The sequence below is a fragment of the Podarcis bocagei genome (genome assembly GCF_964188305.1).
Source record: "Podarcis bocagei genome assembly, chromosome: 2".
Taxonomy (NCBI): Eukaryota; Metazoa; Chordata; class Lepidosauria; order Squamata; family Lacertidae; genus Podarcis; species Podarcis bocagei.
The window spans coordinates 117800765-117823265 of NC_138126.1; the positions used below are offsets into that span (position 1 = coordinate 117800765).

Here is a 22501-nt window from a genome sequence, read left to right on the forward strand (position 1 = left end):
CCCAATATTGTTTTCCCTTACTGGCTTTCGGTGGTGCCCGTAAGTCAGTTCTGTCCCCAGGCGGGGGGACAGATAGTCTTAACTAATGCCTAAACAACCACTCACAGCTTCCGGGTCATGTGGCCAGCATGACTAAGCCGCTTCTGGTGAACCAGAGCAGCACATGGAAACGCCGTTTACCTTCCCGCAGGAGTGGTACCTATTTATCTACTTGCACTTTGACGTGATTTTGAACTGCTAGGTTGGCAGAAGCAGGAACCGAGCAACGGGAGCTCACCCTGTCGCGGGGATTCGAACAGCTTTATTGAAATACATAAGTGGCCAAAATTATGCCAAAAGCCTTAAAACAAAAATTATGTGTGTGTTGTGAGTTATTTGAGGGGTAGCTTGGGGACCTTGACACGCAAATACTTTGGACCTACTTACAACCCTTCATGTTCTGCCCAATCAGGATTTAAGCCCCATTGGCTTGGAAGAGGTGTGGGGAAAATGAGTGGCACACTTGTCATCTTACCATCTTACATTGCATCTGCTGTTTACCAAGCACCGTGCCATAAAGCAAGAATGCAGAACCTGTTGCCCTCCAGACGTTGTCAAGCTCCCGTCAGCTCCAGTCAGCAATGCCAATCTGGAGACCACGCAGAGTGGCCATGTTTGGTCCAAGTCTGCTTTCAGTACAAATAAACCGAAGAAGGGAGAGCAGGGACACCTGGTCACAGTCTTCCCCACAGCGAGAGATGTATTGAATTTCTATTTAAATCACAGCAGTCATTTCTAAATGTGCCTCTTTACATATCCATTTGCACATGCTAATTTTGTGAAAATTGGTGCCGTCTCTTAACTCCTTTCCAGTGATGTACTCCCGTTTTGTTTTGTTTTTGGCCACTCTATGGCCACTGAATAAATGGACTCCATGAATTATCTTTTCATCCTGCCTTCTTGCCCATAGGTCAGGACTCAGGGGCAGAGAACACAGGAGCCAACCCCTAGGGGCTGAGTAGTCTTCATCCCCCTAAATAAAATATTTGAGGGGTTTGGGGGGCCCCAAAATTGATGGGCATAGCCAGTGCTTCCCCCAAAAAAAATATGTTTAGGTAAAGGGACGCCTGACCACTAGGTCCACGAGATATGGTTGCTCATCTCGCTTTATTGGCTGAGGGAGCCAGCGTACAGCTTCTGGGTCATGTGGCCAGCATGACTAAGCCACTTCTGGCGAACCAGAGCAGTGCATGGAAACGCCGTTTACCTTCCGGCTGGAGCGATACCTATTTATCTACTTGCACTTTGACGTGCTTTTGAACTGCTAGGTTGGCAGGAGCAGGGACTGAGCAACGGGAGCTCACCCTGTCGCAGGGATTCGAACCACCAACCTTCTGATCGGCAAGTCCTAGGCTCTGTGGTTTAACCCACAGCACCACCCGCGTCCCAAAAATATGTTTAAGGGTACTCTAATTTTCACTCAAGAAAATCACCATTTTATAGTTCAAATTAGGAAAAATAAACACAGTAAATGGACAAAACTACAAAGATTCACAAAATGTTCAGCGGTATGCGTACCCTTGCACCCCCCCCCCCGAAAAAAAGCACTGGGCATTGCCACCATGTCATGTGATCAATTATGCAGGACAATATTTTATTCAAGTTGGCACCCCTGGCAGAGAACCTGAAACAAAGTCAGTGTCACATTCCTTCTTGGGTAACCTTAAGGGGAGTTGGGGGCACATGTCAAGGATGGGTGGGGCCAGAAGTGAAAGTGGGTGGAGCAACGGACTCTTCCCTTTACAGTAGACCAGGGGTCAGCAAACGTTTTCAGCAGGCTGGTCCACTGTCCCTCAGAACTTGGGGGCGGGGCGGCAGACTATATTTTGAAAATAAAAATAAAAATGAATGAATTCCTATGCCCCACAAATAACCCAGAAATGCATTTTAAATAAAAGGACACATTCTACTCATATAAAAACACCAGGCAGGCTCCACAAATACAGTGGTGCCCCGCAAGATGAATGCCTCGCAAGACGGAAAACTCGCTAGACGAAAGAGTTTTCCGTTTTGGAGGTGCTTCGCAAAACAAATTTCCTATGGGCTTGCTTCACAAGACAACAATGTCTTGCGAGTTCCTGCTGGGTTTTTTCCCCTCCCCCCCTTTTTCTAAGCCGCTAAGCCGCTTATCAGCTGATCCGATCAGCAGATAAGCCGCTAAAAGATGCTAAAAGACGCTAATAGCGCCAATAGCGCTAATCCGCTAATCCGTCAATGGGCTTGCTTCGCAAGACGAAAAAACCTCTAGACGAAGAGAATCACAGAACGGATTCTTTTCGTCTTGTGAGGCACCACTGTAACCCAGAGATGTATTTTAAATAAAAGGACACATTCTACTCATGTAAAAACACGCTGGTTCCTGGACCGTCTGCGGGCCGGATTTAGAAGGTGATTGGGCCGGGTCCAGCCCCCGGGCCTTAGTTTGCCTACCCATGCAGTAGACTGTATTCTAGCCACAGAAAAGCCAGTGGTTTCTACATATACCCACCCCCTCTGTCCTCCATCCAGATAGGCAAGAGGCCTTAGCACAGTTCAAAAGCATATTCCAGCCGAGCAGAAGCACCTAAGAAAGGTGTGCAGCCAAGGCAGTAAGAATTCTGGTCAGAGGAGAAGCAGCATGGTGGAGGTATAGCACTTGGAGAGTCCTGAGGGCTAAACAGAAGGTGCTGGGTTCAGCCCCCAAGCTCCCCACTGTTGTAGGGGTATTATGTTGGGAGACCTAGCAGCATTCACTGAAAACAAAGGGTTGGTCCCTCCTTGGCAATCTGGATTCTCTAGAGCAGTGGTCTTCAACCAGTGTGCTGTGGTACCCTGGGACGCCTTGAATGATGAACTATACTCAGAGTCAAGAGTGGATTTCATGCTCTTTATTCAGCTCATAGTAGTGAGGAGGAATGGGAGTTCCTCCAGAATGTCTGCTTTATATACATTATTTACACAATGGGCCCCACGTGATTGGCTAATTCCGGGATTCTCCTGTAGGCCAATCAGGTTGCGGATTCACTTCCACCTGGAGCTGGATTGGGTGGCTCCTGTGGACCAATCAGACTGCTGCATTCTGGACCCTATTGTTCTAGGACCAATCAGACTGCTGCATTCTGAAACCTATTGTTCTAGGACCAATCAGACTGCTGCATTCTGAATCCTATTGTTCTAGGACCAATCAGACTGCTGCATTCTGAATCCTATTGTTCTAGGACCAATCAGACTGCTGCATTCTGAATCCTATTGTTCTAGGACCAATCAGACTGCTGCATTCTGAATCCTATTGTTCTAGGACCAATCAGACTGCTGCATTCTGAATCCTATTGCTCTAGGACCAATCAGACTGCTGTCTTTTGGATCCTATTCAACTCAGTACATAACAAATGATGGTCTAGTGGGCCATGGGCAACACTGGCCTTCATCTCTCTTTCCTTCCCTCCTTCCTCTGATGCCCTCTCACGTTTCTGCTTCCCAAAAGCTTGCCCAGCTGTTCATTGCAGCAGCCCTGGCTACAAGTTCCCCAGGCGAATGGTGTCTCTGGGACTGGCCTGCTGCCTCCACTGATGGCTCCTAAGGGGAGAAAGATGGCAGCCTCATGTTCACCTTCGGCCAGTCTCCACTGGGCCACTAAGGCTGGGGGCATCCTCTTCCCAGGTCCCTGCGGGGGGACATGAGGAGACAGCTCTCTTTGGTGTGTGTGGGGGGGGTGTGGCTCAGAGACCAGGGGTTGACTGTGGCAGCTACCTGGTGGACTCCCAAGGAGAGGGGAGAGACGAGGAGGCTGAGGGAACCTTCCACAAGGGGGGGGGGGTGTTCGAAAAGAGGTGAGGGGCTGCCGGCTCTGCTGGCAAGGGGTGACATAACTGGGCTTCTGAGGCCAGAAAGTGTTTCCCCACAGCGAAACCACAGAATGAATGTAGTTCAGACCCTCCAAGTGTCCCTATTTTCCAGGGACATCCCTGATTTAGAGAAGCTGTCCCGGTTTCTGATTTGATCCCGGAATATCCTGCTTTTCCTTAGGATGTTTCTATTTTCATTGGAGAAATGTTGGAGGGTATGGACTTATCCAACCCCCAGCCCTCTGAAGAAATCCTCTATAGGGAAGTTTAAAAAAAATGTTTAATGATTTTATATGTGTTGGAAGCCGCTCAGAGAACCTGGGGCAACCCAGTAAGATGTGTGGGGTACAAATAGTAAAATTATCATTATGGAATGGGACGTCCCTATTTTCATCGGAGAAATGTTGGAGGGTATGGTAGTCAGTCAAGGGAGCTGTGGACTCAAAAAGGTTGAAAACCTCTGTTCTAGAGTGCCAGACTGGTGAATAACACCTGCAAATAAGTACAGTAGTACCTCAAGTTAAGAACTTAATTCGTTCTGGAGGTCCGTTCTTAACCTGAAACTGTTCTTAACCTGAGGTACCACTTTAGCTAATGGGGCCTCCTGCTGCCATCACGCCGCCAGAGCACGATTTCTGTTCTCATCTTGAAGCAAAGTTCTTAACCCGAGGTACTATTTCTGGGTTAGCGGAGTCTGTAACCTGAAGCATCTGTAATCTGAAGCGTCTGTAACCAGAGGTACCACTGTAATGGATGTGGCGAATTAGGTGCGGCTATGGTTGTAGTTCAGCGGTGGCAGCACCACTCTGACTTGGCCCTCCTGACTGTGGAAGAAAGGCTGGATAATTTTTTATAAATGAAATCTTCATCGCGGAATTCAGTTAATAAGCTGCCATTATGCCACATTTCAATAAATTATGGATACAGTTTGTATGTGGCTTAAGAGCTATGTTAATCAGCTAGATAATGATCTCCCATTTATACAGCTCCTTTCGTGAATAAGGAACCCAAAGTGCTTAAGACAGGATATAGATAGGCATCTCTTCACCTGACTCTGAAATCCAAGTCCCTGTGGGATGAGAGGAAGCAGCTATTCTCCAGAGGAAGGATGAAAACATCGCCTTGCATTGGCAGAAGGGACTCCCAGGCCTGCCCAAAACACATTTCCTAAACTGGAACGGGGCCAGGACATGGCTGCCAGCACCCTTGCTCTTTTGCAGAGAGGCTGGGTGGCCGTGAGTGGTTTAGTGACCCTGCGAAATGGGTGTCCTGGTTTGACATTTTTTTGCAGTCGAAAAGGCATTGCCTCTGGTGGTGCCAAGTCCTCCTTGCAGGATGCTGGGGCGCTGGAGTGACTTCTGACACAGAATCATCCTTCCTTCCAAAGCTGATAAAACAGTGTTCCCTTAGCACTGCTTTAGGACACAGGGAGCCAGCAACAAATGAACTGGAAGAGAGCTTTCTCGTTCCTCCCAAAGGCAGCTTTTTAAAGGCACAGGTTCACACGCAAATGTCTACGGTTTTGTTCAGCAGAGGCCGATCCACCCGGGCAGATTGGGCGCTGCTCCACCAGCTTCCTTCCAGCCCATGCTTGCATAGCTGTCAACTTACCGATTTGAAAATAAGGGACCAGCAGCCTCGAAAATAAGGGATCAGCAGCCAAAATAAGGGATTTTCTGGGTACAGGTATGTTCAACTTCTGAGCCCCTCCGAGCCAAGGGCAGAAAGCCTAGCCAGCAGCCAAACGAAGCTCCAAGCCGTGGTTCCCACAGCGCAGCAACCCGGCAAAGGGGATGCAGCAAGGAAAACCACCGTCACCTCTCCACTGGGAAGCGCTGAGCAAAGGCGAGTCCCCAGGCAACGCGGCCGATTTGATCAGCACAAGGCATGCAAGCTCCACCCCCCAGTTGTTCTTAGACTCCTTATTGGGTGAGCAACGCAGCCAAGCAACACAGTTGGAGTCTCCCTCCTCCCTGGCTGGCAGGGAGGGAGGGAGAGGAGCTGCTTCCTTTGAAACCTGGGAAATTTAAGGGACATCATCAATAAGGGACAGCAGCGGGACACGGCGCTGGGATAAGGGACTTTCCCGCCAAATAAGGGACGGTTGACAGCTATGCATGCTTGTCTGGCCTTCCTATTCATTCATTCATTCATTCCACACCTTTTCCTTCAAGGAGCTCAAGTTGGCATACATTTAATCCCCACAACAACCATGTGAGGAAGGCTGGGCTGTGAGACAGTGACCGGTGTCAGGTCACTCAGTGAGCTTCACAGCTTAGCGGGGATTCGAACCCTGGTCCTAGTCTGATGCTCCAACCATTTGTTAAAAAAAACCAATAATTTTCCTTTCCTTTTTTTATAATTTTCCTTTTCCCTTCCTGATGCTCTAACCATTACACCACATTAGCTTCCTCATATCCTGCCCTCCTTAGCCACAGTGTTTATGAAAAATATTATTTCTAGACCTCCCCCCACCTCTGTATTGATACCAACACTTGCAGGCGGCCCTTGGAAGGTTCACCCTGGAAGGGTTTCTACAACAGCAAGGAGATGTGGGGTGGTGCTGTGGTCTAAGCCGCTGAGCCTCTTGGGCTTGCCGATCGTAAGGTCAGCAGTTTGAATCCCTGTGACGGGGTGAGCTCCCGTTGCTCTGTCCTGCCAACCTAGCCATTCGAAAGCATACTAGTGCGAGTAGATAAATAGGTACTGCTGCGGTGGGAAGGTAAACGGCGTTTCCGTGCGCTCTGGCACTTGTCATGGACCTCTGCGCCAGAAGCGGTTTAGTCATGCTGGCCACATGACCCGGAAAGCTGTCTGTGGACAAACGCTGGCTCCCTCGGCCTGAAAGTGGAGATGAGCGCCGCAACCCCATACAGTGGTACCCTCGGGATACAGACGCTTCAGGTTACAGACTCTGCTAACTCAGAAATATTACCTCAGGCTAAGAACTTTGCTTCAGGATGAGAACAGAAATTGTGCTCCGGCGGTGCGGCGGCAGCAGGAGGCCCCATTAGCTAAAGTGGTGCTTCAGGTTAAGAACAGTTTCAGGTTAAGAACGGACCTCCGGAACGAATTAAGTACTTAACCCGAGGTACCACTGTAGTTGAATTCGGCTGGACTAAACCATCTATCCTACAACGGCTTTAGGGTGTGGTTCACCCTGGTATCAGAGGAAGGATGGGCTATAATAAACATTTTAAATTAAACACACACACACAAATAAGTCACTTGGGCACACAAATAAGTCGCTGAGGCACACCCACCATTGTGAGGCTTCCCGGGCTCTTATCATTGGTTACGAAGTACCAGTGATGTCACAAAAGCACTTGGCAACTGAGTGGGTCTAAAGGTGGGCCAACAGATTGCAACAATGATAATAATTCAGCATGGCCCAGTTTTCCTCCTCCTGCAGGAGCCAAATTGGCAGATGTACCTGGGCGGCCATCCAGCTGTGGGATGCTGTGGAGCATTAATAAGGCAAGTTCCTTTGCTGAGCAGGACTGTGGCTTGAAGGCATCTGATATCCACGGACGGAAGCTGGCTACGTCGAGCGATGGAACTAGCAGAAGCTGGCAGAGGTTGGTCGGTGGGCGCTTGTGGGTTCTGCATTTGGAAACTGGCGGATGCCACAAGGCTGAAGCAGGCTGATGTTTGCGGGTGTAAGCTGGTTGAAATTCACCTTCAGGAGCTGGTTGGCAGAAGTCGGCGGATATTTGTGGGTTGAAGCGAATGTGAATGAATGGAGAGTGAATGACGATGCGGTGGACATGTAAAAGGGTAAAAGAGTATTGGGAAATAATCCATAATGAATTGAAAAAAATGTTTTAAAGTACTTTCCCACAAACAGCAACAGAGTCCTTTTCGTTGGGGATAATTCAGATTGAAATTCCCAGATGTCAAAAAAGGTTACAGTGGTACCTCGGGTTAAGAACTTAATTCGTTCCGGAGGTCCGTTCTTAACCTGAAGCTGTTCTTAACCTGAAGCACCACTTTAGCTAATGGGGCCTCCTGCTGCTGCTGCTGCGCCACCAGAACACGATTTCTGTTCTTATCCTGAAGCAAAGTTCTTAACCCGAGGTACTATTTCTGGGTTAGCGGAGTCTGTAACCTGAAGCGTATGTAACCTGAAGCATATGTAACCCGAGGTACCACTGTATTTATGTGTGCTACTACTGTGGCTCGTGTTTTGTTAGTCCAAAAATGGAAAACAAGCGAGGTCCTAACTAAAGAAGAATGGCAGCTTAAGCTGACAGAGTATGCGCTGCGTGCACAATTTAACATATAGAATAAGGTAACAAGAAGAACATACATTTAGAGAAGATTGGAAAATGTTTATTGAATATATGGGGGGGAATTGTGTACAGCTGAAAACATTGGCAGCATTAAGATAAATTCAACAGTGTAAATAAGTTTTGAAAGACGTAGTAATGGAATACTGAACGGTTTAGCTTTTGTAAAATATGCAGGGATATATGATGTGCAAAATGAACCATGGAAAGAGAAGAAGGGAAGTCATTGATATTTTAAGGTTGTTTTAAATGAGTATTTTAAATTGTAAAACAAAAAAATTAATTAAGATTATATATATATATAAAGAGAGAGTGAATGATGATGTTGGTGTTCTTTATGAATGTTGGCTGGTGTACACTTGCGGCAGCTAGGCTGGTCACTGGGAGCGGCCACCAGGACCACATAGCGTTGGTTCTGAAAGCCCTACATTGGCTCTCAGTATGTTTCCGAGCACAATTCAAAGTGTTGGTGCTGACCTTTAAAGCCCTAAATGGCCTTGGTCCAGTATACCTGAAGGAGCGTCTCCATCGCCATTGTTCTGCCCAGACACTGAGGTCCAGCTCCGGGGGCCTTCTGGAAGTTCCCTCGCTGCGAGAAGTGAAGCTACAGGGAACCAGGCAGAGGGCCTTCTCAGTAGTAGCACCCACCCTGCAGATGTCAAGAAGATGAGCAACTATATAACTTAAGACATCTGAAGGCATCCCTGTATGGGGAAGCTTTTAAATGTGAAATGCTTTATTATGTTTTTATATACCGGTATGTTGGAAGCCGCCCAGAGTGGCTGGGGCAACCCAGTCAAATGGGTGGGCTACAAATAAATTGTTGTTGTGTGATTGGGAGGTTTCAAATGTGGTTTTAAAAAACTGTAAAGGACCTCTGGATGGTTAAGTCCAGTCAAAGGTGACTATGGGGTGCAGCGCTCATCTCGCTTCTGGCCAAGGAAGCTGGTGTTTGTCTGCAGACAGCTTTGCCAGGTCATGTGGCCAGCATGACTAAACCGCTTCCAGTGCAACGGGACACTGTGACAAGTGCCAGGGCGCATGGAAACACTGTTTACCTTCCTGCTACATCAGTACCTGTTTATCTACTTGCACTGGCATGCTTTCAAATGGCTAGGTTGGCAGAAGCTGGGACAGAACTGCCGACTTCCTGATCGGCAAACCCAAGAGGCTCAGTGGTTTAGACCGCAGCGCCACCCGCTCTCTTTTTAAACGTGGTAGAGGTGAATGGTTTGTGAATGTGATATGTGAAAGGAAACTGGTGGGTATTCAGAAGTAAACAAAATGCATGGAATTTGTCAGGATGAAGTTAGCAGATGAAGTTGCAAGGCCGAAGCCTGGTGGCTGCTATCATATGGTAGCTATATCCCTCATTGTCTCTGTTTTTTGCCAGGGATGTCTGAAGTCAGTGAGACTTTTTTCCCCTGCAGGAACCAGTGCCAGATTTACATATAAGCTAAACAAGCTATAGCTTAGGGCCCCCACTCTCTTGGAGCCCCCCAAAAAATTTAAAGGGGAAAAAACTCCAGGATGTACATTTCCAAAATATAAGATAAAATACAAATAAAATAAAATAGAGCTTAATAATTATTTCACTATTAATATACTTCTTAATTGTATTTCAGTTCAACTTTTACTTTGATAAAATCATAGAATCATAGAGTTGGAAGAGACCACAAGGGCCATCGAGTCCAACCCCCTGCCAAGCAGGAAAATACATATTTTGTTATGTGCAAATGGCTTTAGATACCTATTAGGTCCATAAATTACCATATAGCATATATTCAACACAAAAAACATCGCAATTTTTTGTTGACAAAGGACAGCTGGGCATATAAAGGGCCCCATTACCTTCAGCAGCTTAGGGCCTCATCAAACCTAAATCCGGCCCTGGATGGAACTCAGTTCCGGCACCTCTCAGGTGGGCGCCATTGCCATTCCAATAGAACGATGGAGGTGTATTATCGTGAATTCTGGCACCTCTTTTTCCAGAAAAATAGCACTGGTGAGATTTGCTCGACGGCAACCCTAAAAGCAGTGAAGAGAACTTCTAAGTACACCAGCTGTAGTGCCCATGCTACCATTTTCTTCAAAGGCAGATAGTGGAAGATCCAGTGAGCTTTATGGTGCCCTATCCTGTGTATCAGTACTGGCTGAGAAATAAAAAACGAATCACTGCTGATTTGCCCCACAATCGTCAGGCTTGGGGAGTCTGTGCTGATGGCTCTCCAGCTGTTGCGCTGGATGCAGGCTGTCTGTGATGTCACAAAAAGATGTGGTGGCTGCAGAGAAAAAGGCCCTCCCTTTGTGATGTCACTGAAATCTCCAAATCCTGAAATCTCCAGATCTGGGATGCTCCTGACCCTGATCTTGACTTTCATTAGTGTCAACGTGGGACTGAAACGTCCCTCTTATGAGGCAAGAGGAAGAGGCTGCCTCAGGCAGCAGATACAGGGTGGCATTAAGGTAAGGTTACCAGACGTCCCTGGATGTACAAATCAGTCCCCTGACAAAATCCATCTGTTTAGTAGGAAGTTGAAAAGAGTCCCCGGATTCATTGAAAAAAAATCTGGTAACATTAAGTGGGCAGCAGACTAGGCAATGGGCAGATATGGCCCAGGAGACATCCCTCTGGGGTTATCTCCTGTGCATGACCACCTGAAATGAATGAGAAAACAGCCCTTCCATTCCTATTTGTTGTTATCGGCAGAGAATGACCCAGGGATTTGCACCTCATGCTAATTCATGGAACGCGTGTGCATGAATTTGTGTGTGTGTGTGTGCGCATGCGTGTGCACACCCCATTGTATTCTACAGTCATTCCCACACAATACAAATTAAAGTTACTTGCGTGCACACAATACCTCTAAAGCACATTTAGGTAAAGGACCCCTGGATGTTTAAGTCCAGTCAAGGGCAGCTATGGGGTTGCAGTGCTCATCTTGCGTTCAGGCCGAGGGAGCTGATGTTTGTCCACAGACAGCTTTCTGAGTCATGTGGCCAGCATGACTAAACCACTTCTGGCAAAACGGGACACTGTGACGGAAGCCAGAGCGCACGGAAACGCCGTTTACCTTCCCGCTGCAGCGGCACCTATTTATCTACTTGCACTGGTGTGCTTTCGAATTGCTAGGTTGGCAGGAGCTGGGACCGAGCAATGGGAGCTCACCCCATTGCGGGGATTTGAACCCCCAACCTTCCGATCAGCAAGCCCAAGGGGCTCAGTGGTTTAGACCACAGAGCCACCCGTGTCCTGCAGGAGGCCATGTAGAAGATGACAGACTTGCATGGGAGTCTGTGTTCTGCTTCTATGGAGCCCAATACTTGCCCTTCTCCACCCAAAAAGAAAAAAGGGCTGGCAAAAAAAATTGATTTGTAGGAAGAAGAGGAGGACCCAGCAGTGGTAGATGATGAAAGCAGAAAAGTAGCTAAAGGTACAGTGGTACCTCGGGTTAAGAATTTAATTTGTTCTGGAGGTCTGTTCTTAACCTGAAGCTGTTTGTAACCTGAAGCACCACTTTAGCTAATGGGGCCTCCCGCTGCCGCTGCGCGATTTCTGTTCTCATCCTGAAGCAAAGTTCTTAACCCGAGGTACTATTTCTGGGTTAGCGGAGTCAGTAACCTGAAGCGTCTATAACCTGAAGGGTCTGTAACCCGAGGTACCACTGTATATGACTATGCCAAGAGTGGACATTGATGGATGTTGTGGTAGAAGGCACATGAGGCCAGTGGCGTAGCGTGGGTTGTCAGCACCCGGGGCAAGGCAAGTAATTTCCGCCCCCTAACCCGTGGATTTTAGCACTCGAGTCTCTTCTGCGCCCCCCCCAGATGTTGCGCCCTGTGCGGCAGGCCTCCCCTGCACCCCCACGCTACGCCACTGCATGAGGCTTACTTTCCAATGTTGAAGGTGCTGTTCCAGGACTGTTAGCTATGCAAGGGGAGAGCTACAGTTTCCAGGATTCTTGGTGGAGGGGAAGCTTTAAATGTCTTTTGAAGATATGATGTCTACGCAATGTTCATACCACTTGAACGGTCATGGCTTCCCCAGGATAATTCTAGTTTGTTAAGGGTTCTGGGAACTGCAAATCTGCGGAGGCTCTCTCGGCACAAATTTCAATTCCTAGGATTCTTTGTGGGGGTGGGCTGGGGGAGCCATGGCTGTTAAAAGTGGCGTAAGAGTGCTTTGCGTATATGGTGCGGATGCGGCCCAAGTCTTAAGCACCGACACAGCCCATTGCAGCAGCAAGGAAGCAGCTTGCTCCCATTGCTGCATGAAAATAATTATCTGCACAGTCTGAGTCACCGGCAATTTTCTCTGGAGCACCATCACCGCCCTGGGCTTTAGGATTTTCAATATCTTGTATGGAGGAACTGCTCCCCGGTGCATTCTCCTGCATCGTGGCAGCACTTCTTCTTTCGCTGAATGTCTCCCTCTCCCAAACGCAGGCTTTGCCCGACTTACATAAGCTAGATCCTCAGTGGCTGTAAAACTCCAAAATAGCTGGCACAGGGACTGGGAAGGGATGGGGGGCGAGGACTAGGGACTCACTATTAAACAGATTATTTGCCCAATAATAGTTTCGTTTCAAATGCAGATAGATCCGTGGACTGGGTTTGATTTTTAAAGCCACACATTTAAATGGCAAGAAGCCCCACTATTGCTTCGTTGGCCACATTCAGAAATAAAAAGCGCAGAACTGTCTGTCAAAAGGCTTGTTTTGAGATCAATTGGGGGGGGGGGTTGACCTCCCATTGTCTTCTTTGCAGAAAGCTTCCCTTCTCTCCCGGCTCAGAATCTCTCCTCTCCACTGTTGATAAATCCTTTTGCTCTTTGAAATGAGACACCAGATTTCACATTTCATGCTCCCCGCCACCCCACCCCACCCGGTTTCCCTCGCAGAGTGCGCACGCCAGCTTAGCGCCACAGGAACGATTCCGGATTCCGAGCTCGGAATAAGGCCGTGAGTTCTTTAAACAGCCAAATTCCCTCCTTGGGCAGGATTGTTTAATGCTAGGCTGGTCAAGACCCTAACAAAACACGCTGCGGGGTACAGTCCTGGCAGAGAGACGATGCCCGCACGATCTCTACTCCAGAAACGCTCCGTGATTCATCCCAAAGGCTTACAGCGCCACCTGATGGAGTACAGTGGAATGAGCGAATACTCGCAAGAAACAGACTAGGAAAAACTCTAAAGCTCATAGGGACTGAAAGCAGGATATTTCTTCAAAGCTGACGAGGCTCTTTTGAATCCCTGTGTACAGCTATCTTTAAAAATACTGCATTAAGAAAGAGTTACAGGCCCTCAGTCTTGTTTCTTCATGATTAAACTCAGGCATGTGTAGCTACTTCCTAAAATTTATGATAACTGAAAAGACTGCATGTTCACAGAATCATAGAATTGTAGTCAGGGCCGTCTTAACCATAGGTGCCAGGGGTGCAGGGCACCCGGGCGCTGGCCTCTCAGGGGCGCCAGGCCGTGAGTCTGGGGCCCAAGAGTTGGAGTCCCAGGAAGAGCCCATCCGTCGGTTGGAGCGCCATGGCGGGCTATTCTGCTGCGGGTGGCTCTGTGCCGCGAGTTCAGAGGTGAGCAAGGCAGCGAGGCACTGAGGCAGCTGGCCGGCTCCACCCTCCTGCGCGCCTGGGATTGGCGTAGGGCCGTAGCGCACGCTGCTGACACCATGAGGCGCCCACCTTCGCTCAGTCGCTGATGCCTCGGGCTCCTTATGTTACCTGTTTTCTTTTCCTGAGCAGATCTTTTCTTTTCCGGGCGGATCTTTGCACCCTGGCGCCACATATGCTTGCCCCTGATTGTAGTGTTGGACGGGACCACAAGGGTCATCTAGTCCAACCCCCTGCAATGCGGGAATCTTTTGCCCAACGTGGGGCTTGAACTAAAGACCCTGAGGTTAAGAGTCTCATGCTCTACCCACTGAGCTAAAGGTATCTGCTTGAGCTTCCAACTTATTACTTTGCCCCCTAGTTCACCTCCATCTATATTTGGCTTCAATGACAGATGGTCCCCCTCTGCTCAGTCCCCACCTTCCCCCTTAAAACAACTTGCAACCACCAGATAAAGGGAAGGATTTCCCCCTACAAAGCTCCTCCTTTATAAATAACCTTCCTGGGACATCTGGAAACTCCCCAAGAGAGTGCAAGCTTTTGGGTGTGAGGGTGCTAAAATAAGAGAAACGACACCAAGTTTTTGAAACAAGTTCTGGAGAGGGGAATTTGACATAGTGCTAAGCAGGGTATGAATGAATGGAATGAGGGTCCACTCTTGTAGTGAGACGTTCCCCTCCCCTGTGCCCCTAAACCTGTTTGGCGGCTCCACCCACCATCCAGAGCAGATTTAAGGGTGGTGTATGATTGAAGGGACATGGGTAGTGCTGTGGTCTAAACCACTGAGCCTCTTGGGCTTGCCAATCGGAAGATCGGCAGTTCGAATCCCTGCGACGGGATGAGTTTCCGTTGCTCGGTCCCTGTTCCTGCCAACATAGCAGTTTGAAAGCACGTCAAAGTGCAAGTAGATAAATAGGTACCGCTCCAGCGGGAAGGTAAACGGAATTTCCGTGCGCTGCTCTGGTTCGCCAGAAGCGGCTTAGTCATGCTGGCCTCGTGACCCGGAAGCTGTACGGAAGCCGGCTGCCTCGGTCAGGAAAGTGAGATGAGCACCGCAACCCCAGAGTCGGCCACAACGGGACCTAACGGTCAGGGGTCCCTTTACCTTTACCTATGATTGAAGGGACACGGGTGGCATTGTCGGTTAAACCACTGAGCTTCTTGGGCTTGCCAAATGGAAGGTAGGCAGTTCGAATCCCCGTGACAGGGTGAACTCCCATTGCTCGGTCCCAGCTCCTGCCAACCTAGCAGTTCAAAAGCACACCAAAAATTGCAAGTAGGTATTTCACTTATTTCACTACACTAACTCAACCTCCCCACAGACTCTATCCCAATTCACTCCCACTCCAACCAACCCCACACACCCAACAAACTCCCCCCTTTGCCCCCCCCAGCTGGTTTTATAGACCCTCTGACTCCACCCCCTGGGTTCTGATTGGGTAACCTGTTTAACTATTTCACCTCCCTCACTCTCATATGTTAACGTCACAGGCGCAGGAGGCGCTGTGGATTAAAACACAGAGCCTAGGGCTTGCTGATCAGAAGGTCGGCGGTTCAAATCCCCATGATGGGGTGAGCTCCCGTTGTTCGGTCCCTGCTCCTGCCAACCTAGCAGTTCGAAAGCACCTCAAAGTGCAAGTAGATAAATAGGTACCGCTCCGGCGGGAAGGTAAACAGCGTTTCCATGCGCTGCTCTGGTTTCGCCAGAAGCAGTTTAGTCCTGCTGGCCACGTGACCCGGAAAAACTGTCTGCGGATAAACGCTGGCTCCCTCGGCCTGTAAAGCAAGATGAGCGCCGCAACCCCAGAGTCATCTGCAACTGGACTTAACTGTCAGGGGTACCTTTACCTTTACCTTATGATTCAGATCTCAGATTTCTGCCTGACACCACACCTTTTCTATGACATACCTGCATTGTCTTGATGCTGCTGTGTGAAATATATTGTGGGAAGCCACAGGAACTTTTAAAAATACACGTAAGCTTTGTTCTGAGCTTCTTCTTTGTTTTTCTTGGAGGTTGTTGCAACAAGGATAAACGATCAGGATTCCTAGCTGCTGTTTCGCTTCAGTTTTCTTGACTGCAGTCTCTTGCTTGCACCTAACTGATTCTTGAACCCGAAGGGCTAGAGTCGCTGGCGAATTTGGGAAACGCTTTAAGTAGTGTACCCCAAGATTTTGTCCTTAACAGGGGAGACATGAGGGGAGGAGATAGGAGAAAGTCCGGTAGCGCGAGCAGACTGCGTTCCATGTGCGCAACAACTTAGTTGACTCTCACTTTCAGTTTACTAAAAAGAGAAAGAATGGAGTTTGAGAGCAATATGTGCAAAAAACCCCAACACCCTTTATGTTCCATGTGGAACAAAACTGAGAAAACAAAATAAATTAAAATGCATCCACTCTTCCTGGACTACCTCTTGATATAAATTCTCTTTGTCATTAATACAATTCTACCGTCAGGTTACAGGTTCAAGGCTGTTTGGAGCATTTAATTTTCACATCCTGAGAGGAGGGATTTGCCCTATGGCACATACCTATGAAATCTTAAATATTTGAGCCTCAGGTTACAGCTAGTTAACCCTATAATCTCCAGTGAACAAACTGGTCAAAATATGTATCCCAAATAATACAAGCAGTCCATTTAAACAAAGGCTGGAAAGATATGTACAGTCGTACCTTGGTTTTCGAACAGCTTAGTTCTCGAATGTTTTGGCTCCCGAACGCCGCAAACCCGGAAGTGAGTGTTCTGGTTTGAGAAACATTATTTGGAACCCAAATGTCCGACGGGGCTCCCACAGCTTCCATTTAAGTACAGGAAGCTCCTGCAGCCAATCAGAAGCTGCGCCTTGGTTTTTAAAAGTTTTCAAAAGTCGAACGGACTTCCGGAACTGATTCTGTTCAAGAACCAAGATGTGACTGTATTACCATAAAATACACGAGCCATCCAGGACAGTCCAGTCAAATTCCTTCACAAAGTTCCTTTCCAAATCTTTACTCTTCCTTCTTCTTCCTAGCACATCTTGCCCAAGGCTCTCTTTTCCTGCCATCTCACACCCAGGTACACTGGCAACCTTCCAAACTCCCCCCCCCAAAAAAAATCTCTGTTCACACCTCAAGGCAAGGGGGGAGGCCAGTTCTCTTGCACTGCCAATGGCTCTCAATGGCCCTGTATTATTTCTTCATGGCCCTAGCCTGGCCAGGTCCTTTTGCATAATTGTTGTTGTTGTTTAGTCGTTTAGTCATGTCCGACTCTTCGTGACCCCCTGGACCAGAGCACGCCAAGCACTCCTGTCTTCCACTGCCTCCCGCAGTTTGGCCAAACTCATGCTGGTAGCTTCGCAAACACTATCCAACCATCTCATCTTCTGTCGTCCCCTTCTCCTTGTGCCCTCCATCTTTCCCAACATCAGGGTCTTTTCCAGGGAGTCTTCTCTTCTCATGAGGTGGCCAAAGTATTGGAGCCTCAGCTTCAGGATCTGTCCTTCCAGTGAGCACTCAGGGCTGATTTCCTTCAGAATGGAGAGGTTTGATCTTCTTGTAGTCCATGGGACTCTCAAGAGTCTCCTCCAGCACCAGAATTCAAAAGCATCAATTTTTCGGTGATCAGCCTTCTTGATGGTCCAGCTCTCACTTCCATACATCACTACTGGGAAAACCATAGCTTTAACTATACGGACCTTTGTTGGCAAAGTAATGTCTCTGCTTTTTAAGATGCTGTCTAGGTTTGCCATTGCTTTTCTCCCAAGAAGCAGGCGTACTGTTTATTAATTTCTAGGGTTTATGAAGGTTCCCCCTAAATCTATAACACCGTGGTTTTAAAGAAAGGGGGATATTGTGAGAACTGGTGTCAGGATGACGTCAGGCTTGTTTGCTTACATGCTGGCCTCCCTCCTCCTCATCTGCTCTATGGCAGTCCTTTGAGTCTCCTCTCAGGTTACAGATCAAGCCCCAAGGTCCAGCTCTACGTGTGCCACCGGCCATTTTATTCCTGCAACTCACTCTGCCTTTAGTGTTCAGGCCTTCCTGGGTAGAAGGGAGAGCTTTTGGAGGGGAAAAGGCCGTAGCTCAGGGGCAAAGCCTGTGCTCTGCATGCATAATGTCCTAGGTTCTGTCCCCAGCAACTTCCAGTGGGGTTGGGGGAGAACCCTGTCAATAATAATAATAATAATAATAATAATAATAATTTTTATTTATACCCCGCCCTCCCCAGCCAAGGCCAGGTTCAGGGCGGCTAACAAGCAATAATAAAAACAAGTTGAATGAATACAACTTAAAAACAAGATTAAAATACAACATTAAAATACTGAAACATTAAAATCCAGCCTCATCACAGGAGGAGAAAGGAAAACGAAAGAGGGGGAGGGAATCAAATTGGCTCCAAGCCAAAGGCCAGGCGGAACAACTCTGTCTTACAGGCCCTGCGGAAAGAAATCAGATCCTGCAGGGCCCTGGTCTCAAGAGGCAGAGCGTTCCACCAGGCCGGGGCCAGTGTTGAAAAGGCCCTGGCTCTGGTTGAGGCTAATCTAACTTCCTTAGGGTCCGGGACCACTAGGGTGTTGCTATTTATGGACATTAAGGTCCTCCGTGGGGCATACTGGGAGAGGTGGTGCCATAGGTACGAGGGTCCTAAGCCGTGAATAAAGGTCAAAATCAGCACTGAGCAAGACAGGCCGACGGGTCTGACTCATTGCTTCCTTGAATGCTTATGAAGCAAGGCGCTGGAGACCATTCAGAATGGCAGGGGTAGATACTTCCTCGACACCCTCCGCGAATGGGCACAGAAGCAGCCGTGGGTGTTGGATGAAGCCAGCAATTGGCCTTTAATGGGGCTGCGGAGACGCAGTCAAACATTTTACGGCTTGCAAAATACGAGCAAGGCACTCCCTCTGGTAATCGCCGGAATCATCAAATTAGCATAAATTCTATTAACAGTTTCCCAGACGAGACTTTCGGAGGCCTGGTCCCCTTGACGCAAACAAAAGGGAAGATAATTGCTTTACAATAAAAGGAATGGCAAAAGGGCCAATGATCTGAACTTGCTGTTTAATTCTTTCCTTCTTTGAAATCACATTGTGCATGAAAGGACCTTCTGATTCCCTCTGTTCTTGTCGTGTGAAATCAATTGCGCTGCCGCCGGCCATTAGACGGCAGGTCCCCGTTTTTTTATTATTTTAACAAAGCCTTTGTGGAGCAGTGGGAGGAAATGTGCGTTGAGGGAACCAGAGTAATAGGAACAGAAACAGCCCAGAGAGAACCCTTGATCCCTGCTTACCGCGCTAGAGGACAGGAAGATGTTCTGGGAGGATATATTTTGCAGGATTTCTCCCTTTCCTAGCATGAATCCTAAAAGACCTAGGTTAAACCGTCATTAGCAAATGAATGCCTATTTCCATCCCTGCATGGTTGCAGAGATACGGTTGAAGACGGACTCGCAACATTTTCTGTGGCTCTCAGTGCTGAACAAATTCCCTGTTCTTTTTCATTCTCATCATTCATTGCTATCTTTCTGTGAAGTGACCTTTGATCACTATCGAAAGCTGTTGGTGCCATTTGACAAATGTCTTTTTCTCTCTCCTTTTGTTCCTTTTTATTTTTTTACCTAGTACCCTAACTCTGGTACTCTATGTGGACCAAGAGGCCTTCTTTTAAGTCAAGGTCACGAACTTTTGCATCCCTGAAATTCTTCCTGAGAGCAGTGGAGGAGAGAGAGGCAGGGATGAAGAAGGACCACTTCTTACAAAGCTGGGGCAAAGACATCATCTCCTGGGGATGCTACTGGGCAGTCTCTCCCTGCCACAGAGTTGGTGTTGTTTAGTTGTTTAGTCGTGTCCAATTCTTCGTGACCCCATGGACCAGAGCACCCCAGGCACTTCTGTCCTCCACTGCCTCCCGCAGTTTGGTCAAACTCATGCTGGTAGCTTCGCAAACACTATTCAACCATCTCGTCTTCTGTCGTCCGCTTCTCCTTGTGCCCTCCATCTTTCCCAACATCAGGGTCTTTTCCAGTGAGTCTTCTCTTCTCATGAGGTGGCCAAAGTATTGGAGCCTCAGGTTCACGATCTGTCCTTCCAGTGAATACACAGGGCTGATTTCCTTAAGAATGGAGAGGTTTGATCTTCTTGCAGTCCATGGGACTCTCAAGAGTCTCCTCCAGCACCATAATTCAAAAGCATCAATTCTTCGGCGATCAGCCTTCTTTATGGTCCAGCTTTCACTTCCATACATCACTACTGGGAAAACATAGCTTTTACTATACGGACCTTTGTTGGCAAGGTGATGTCTCTGCTTTTTAAGATGCTGTCTAGGTTTGTCATTGCTTTTCTCCCAAGAAGCAGGCGTCTTTTAATTTCGTGGCTGCTGTCACCATCTGCAGTGATCATGGAGCCCAAGAAAGTAAAATCTCTCACTGCCTCCATTTCTTCCCCTTCTATTTGCCAGGAGGTGATGGGACGAGTGGCCATGATCTTTGTTTTTTTGATGTTGAGCTTCAAACCATATTTTGCGCTCTCCTCTTTCACCCTCATTAAAAGGTTCTTTAATTCCTCCTCACTTTCTGCCTTCAATGTTGTGTCATCTGCATATCTGAGGTTGTTGATATTTCTTCCGGCAATCTTAATTCCGGCTAGGGATTCATCCAGCCCAGCCTTTTGCATGATGAATTCTGCATATAAGCTAAATAAGCAGGGAGGCAATATACAGCCTTGTCGTAGACTCACCCAGATTGGCTAAGCAGAGGAAGAGACAGATTACCTTAGCATGGTTAAGAATGCTAAAGGTTAAAATAATAGAATAAGTGTGAATGCACATGAAAGCTCATACCAATAACAAACTTAGTTGGTCTCTAAGGTGCTACTGGAAGGGTTTTTTTATTTTGTTTAGAATAATAGAGGGTCATCAAGTCCAGTCCCCTGAAATCCAGGAATCCCAACACACGGTCTCCCATCAAACCATATTGGACCCTGCTTAGCTTTGCAAATGTGCTAGCAGTTTTATTGCTGCACCACTCGGAGGGACTCTTTTTTATTTTGAACAATTCCAGAGGGATCGACCCGTAATGTCACAAAATTGTGAACAATCCACTGGGGGAGGAGGGAATGGACCAAAATGTGTATATTGGTCAAAAGTCCATCTTTCATGATTATGGGAGCATGTCACAAAGAGCACCTTCACTTCGGAAATTACAGTGGTGCCTCGCAAGACGAAAAGAATCCGTTCTGTGATTCTCTTCGTCTAGCGGTTTTTTCGTCTTGCGAAGCAAGCCCATTGACGGATTAGCGGATTAGCGCTATTAGCGGCTTTTAGCGGCTTTTAGCGGCTTTTAGCGGCTTTTAGCGGCTTATCTGCTGATCGGATCAGCTGATAAGCGGCTTAGCGGCTTAGAAAAAGGGGGGAGGGGAAAAACCCCGCAAGAACTCGCAAGACATTGTCATCTTGCGAAGCAAGCCCATAGGAAATTCGTTTTGCGAAGCACCTCCAAAACGGAAAACTCTTTCGTCTAGCGAGTTTTCCGTCTTGCGAGGCATTCGTCTTGCGGGGCACCACTGTACCTCCATACCACTGCTTGATAGTGCAAAGGGATCACTTCAAATGCTTTAACATCTCCGTCCTGCATCTTCAGGCACCCCTCATACATCTGCCAGCCTGCTTCTATTTTCCCCTGGTTTCCGTCGCATTGCTGCTACCTATGCACAACAGCAATTTGGAAGCAGAATCATTTCAGAACCGCGCTGGTAAAATGCTCTGCTTAGGCAGCTGCCTGGATATTGTTCTGGAATGTTATTATGGTAATAACTCAAAGTGCTTCTCGGGTGGGGGGAGGGGAGTGAAAAAATACCTAAAATGATTGGCATTCATACTTGAAATGAAAATTTCCTTTGAAAGGGAAGGTTCCTGGAGAACCATATTGTATGGGCTGGCCGGCCGTCTTTGTCCCAGGCACCCTTCCCATAGGTTCCTTGGGAAAAGATCAGTAAAGTAAAGGGACCCCTGGCCATTAGGTCCAGTTGTGACTGACTCTGGGGTTGCGGCACTCATCTCGCTTTATTGGCTGAGGGAGCCGGCGTAGAGCTTCCGGGTCATGTGGCCAGCATGACTAAGCCGCTTCTGGCGAACCAGAGCAGCGCACGGAAACGCCGTTTACCTTCCCGCCAGAGTGGTACCTATTTATCTACTTGCACTTTGATGTGCTTTCAAACTGCTAGGTTGGCAGGAGCTGGGACCGAGCTCACCCCATCGCGGGGATTCGAACCGGCAACCTTCTGATTGGCAAGTCCTAGGCTTTGTGGTTTAGCCCACAGCGCCACCCGCGTCCCTATGTAGGAATAGAATAGCACATGATCATTGCTTGATCAGGACTAGCTCACTGGCGTGAGCATCATCAGGCAAAAATGCTATATGGGTTTTAAAAAATTAATCTGGGGTGGCTTCTAGGCATTCCGCCTAACCCATTAAAAATAGTACAACACTAAATGGTAGGAAAATACAGGGGGGGACTGCCATTTTGATGGGCAAATCCAGCACTTCCCAGCATGGCACAACTAACTATCAAACTATGAGGCTGAAGAGATGACCTTGTGATTTAAGATTCATGTGCTTTATTTTCCGAAAGCAAAATTGCATTTAAGTCCAGTGGACATTTCTTCCTCCTCTTTGTCTACTTCTGCTAAACGCCTATAATCAAAATTAAATTAACTGGTTCCAAGAGCTGCTGGATCACACAAGAATCCTTTGTT

At 47.9% G+C, this 22501-nt stretch overlaps 1 protein-coding gene across 1 annotated transcript in view; it reads left to right on the forward strand.

Moving 5' to 3' along the window:
• Window positions 1–7209: 7209 nt before the first annotated feature.
• Window positions 7210–22501, forward strand: part of RACGAP1 (Rac GTPase activating protein 1) — a 69887-nt gene continuing 54595 nt past the window's right edge. The window contains exon 1 of the mRNA XM_081181367.1: window positions 7210–7340. Within this exon, the coding sequence (XP_081037493.1) occupies window positions 7320–7340 (21 nt within the window). The 5' untranslated portion in view covers window positions 7210–7319. The remainder of the gene's footprint in view (window positions 7341–22501) is intronic.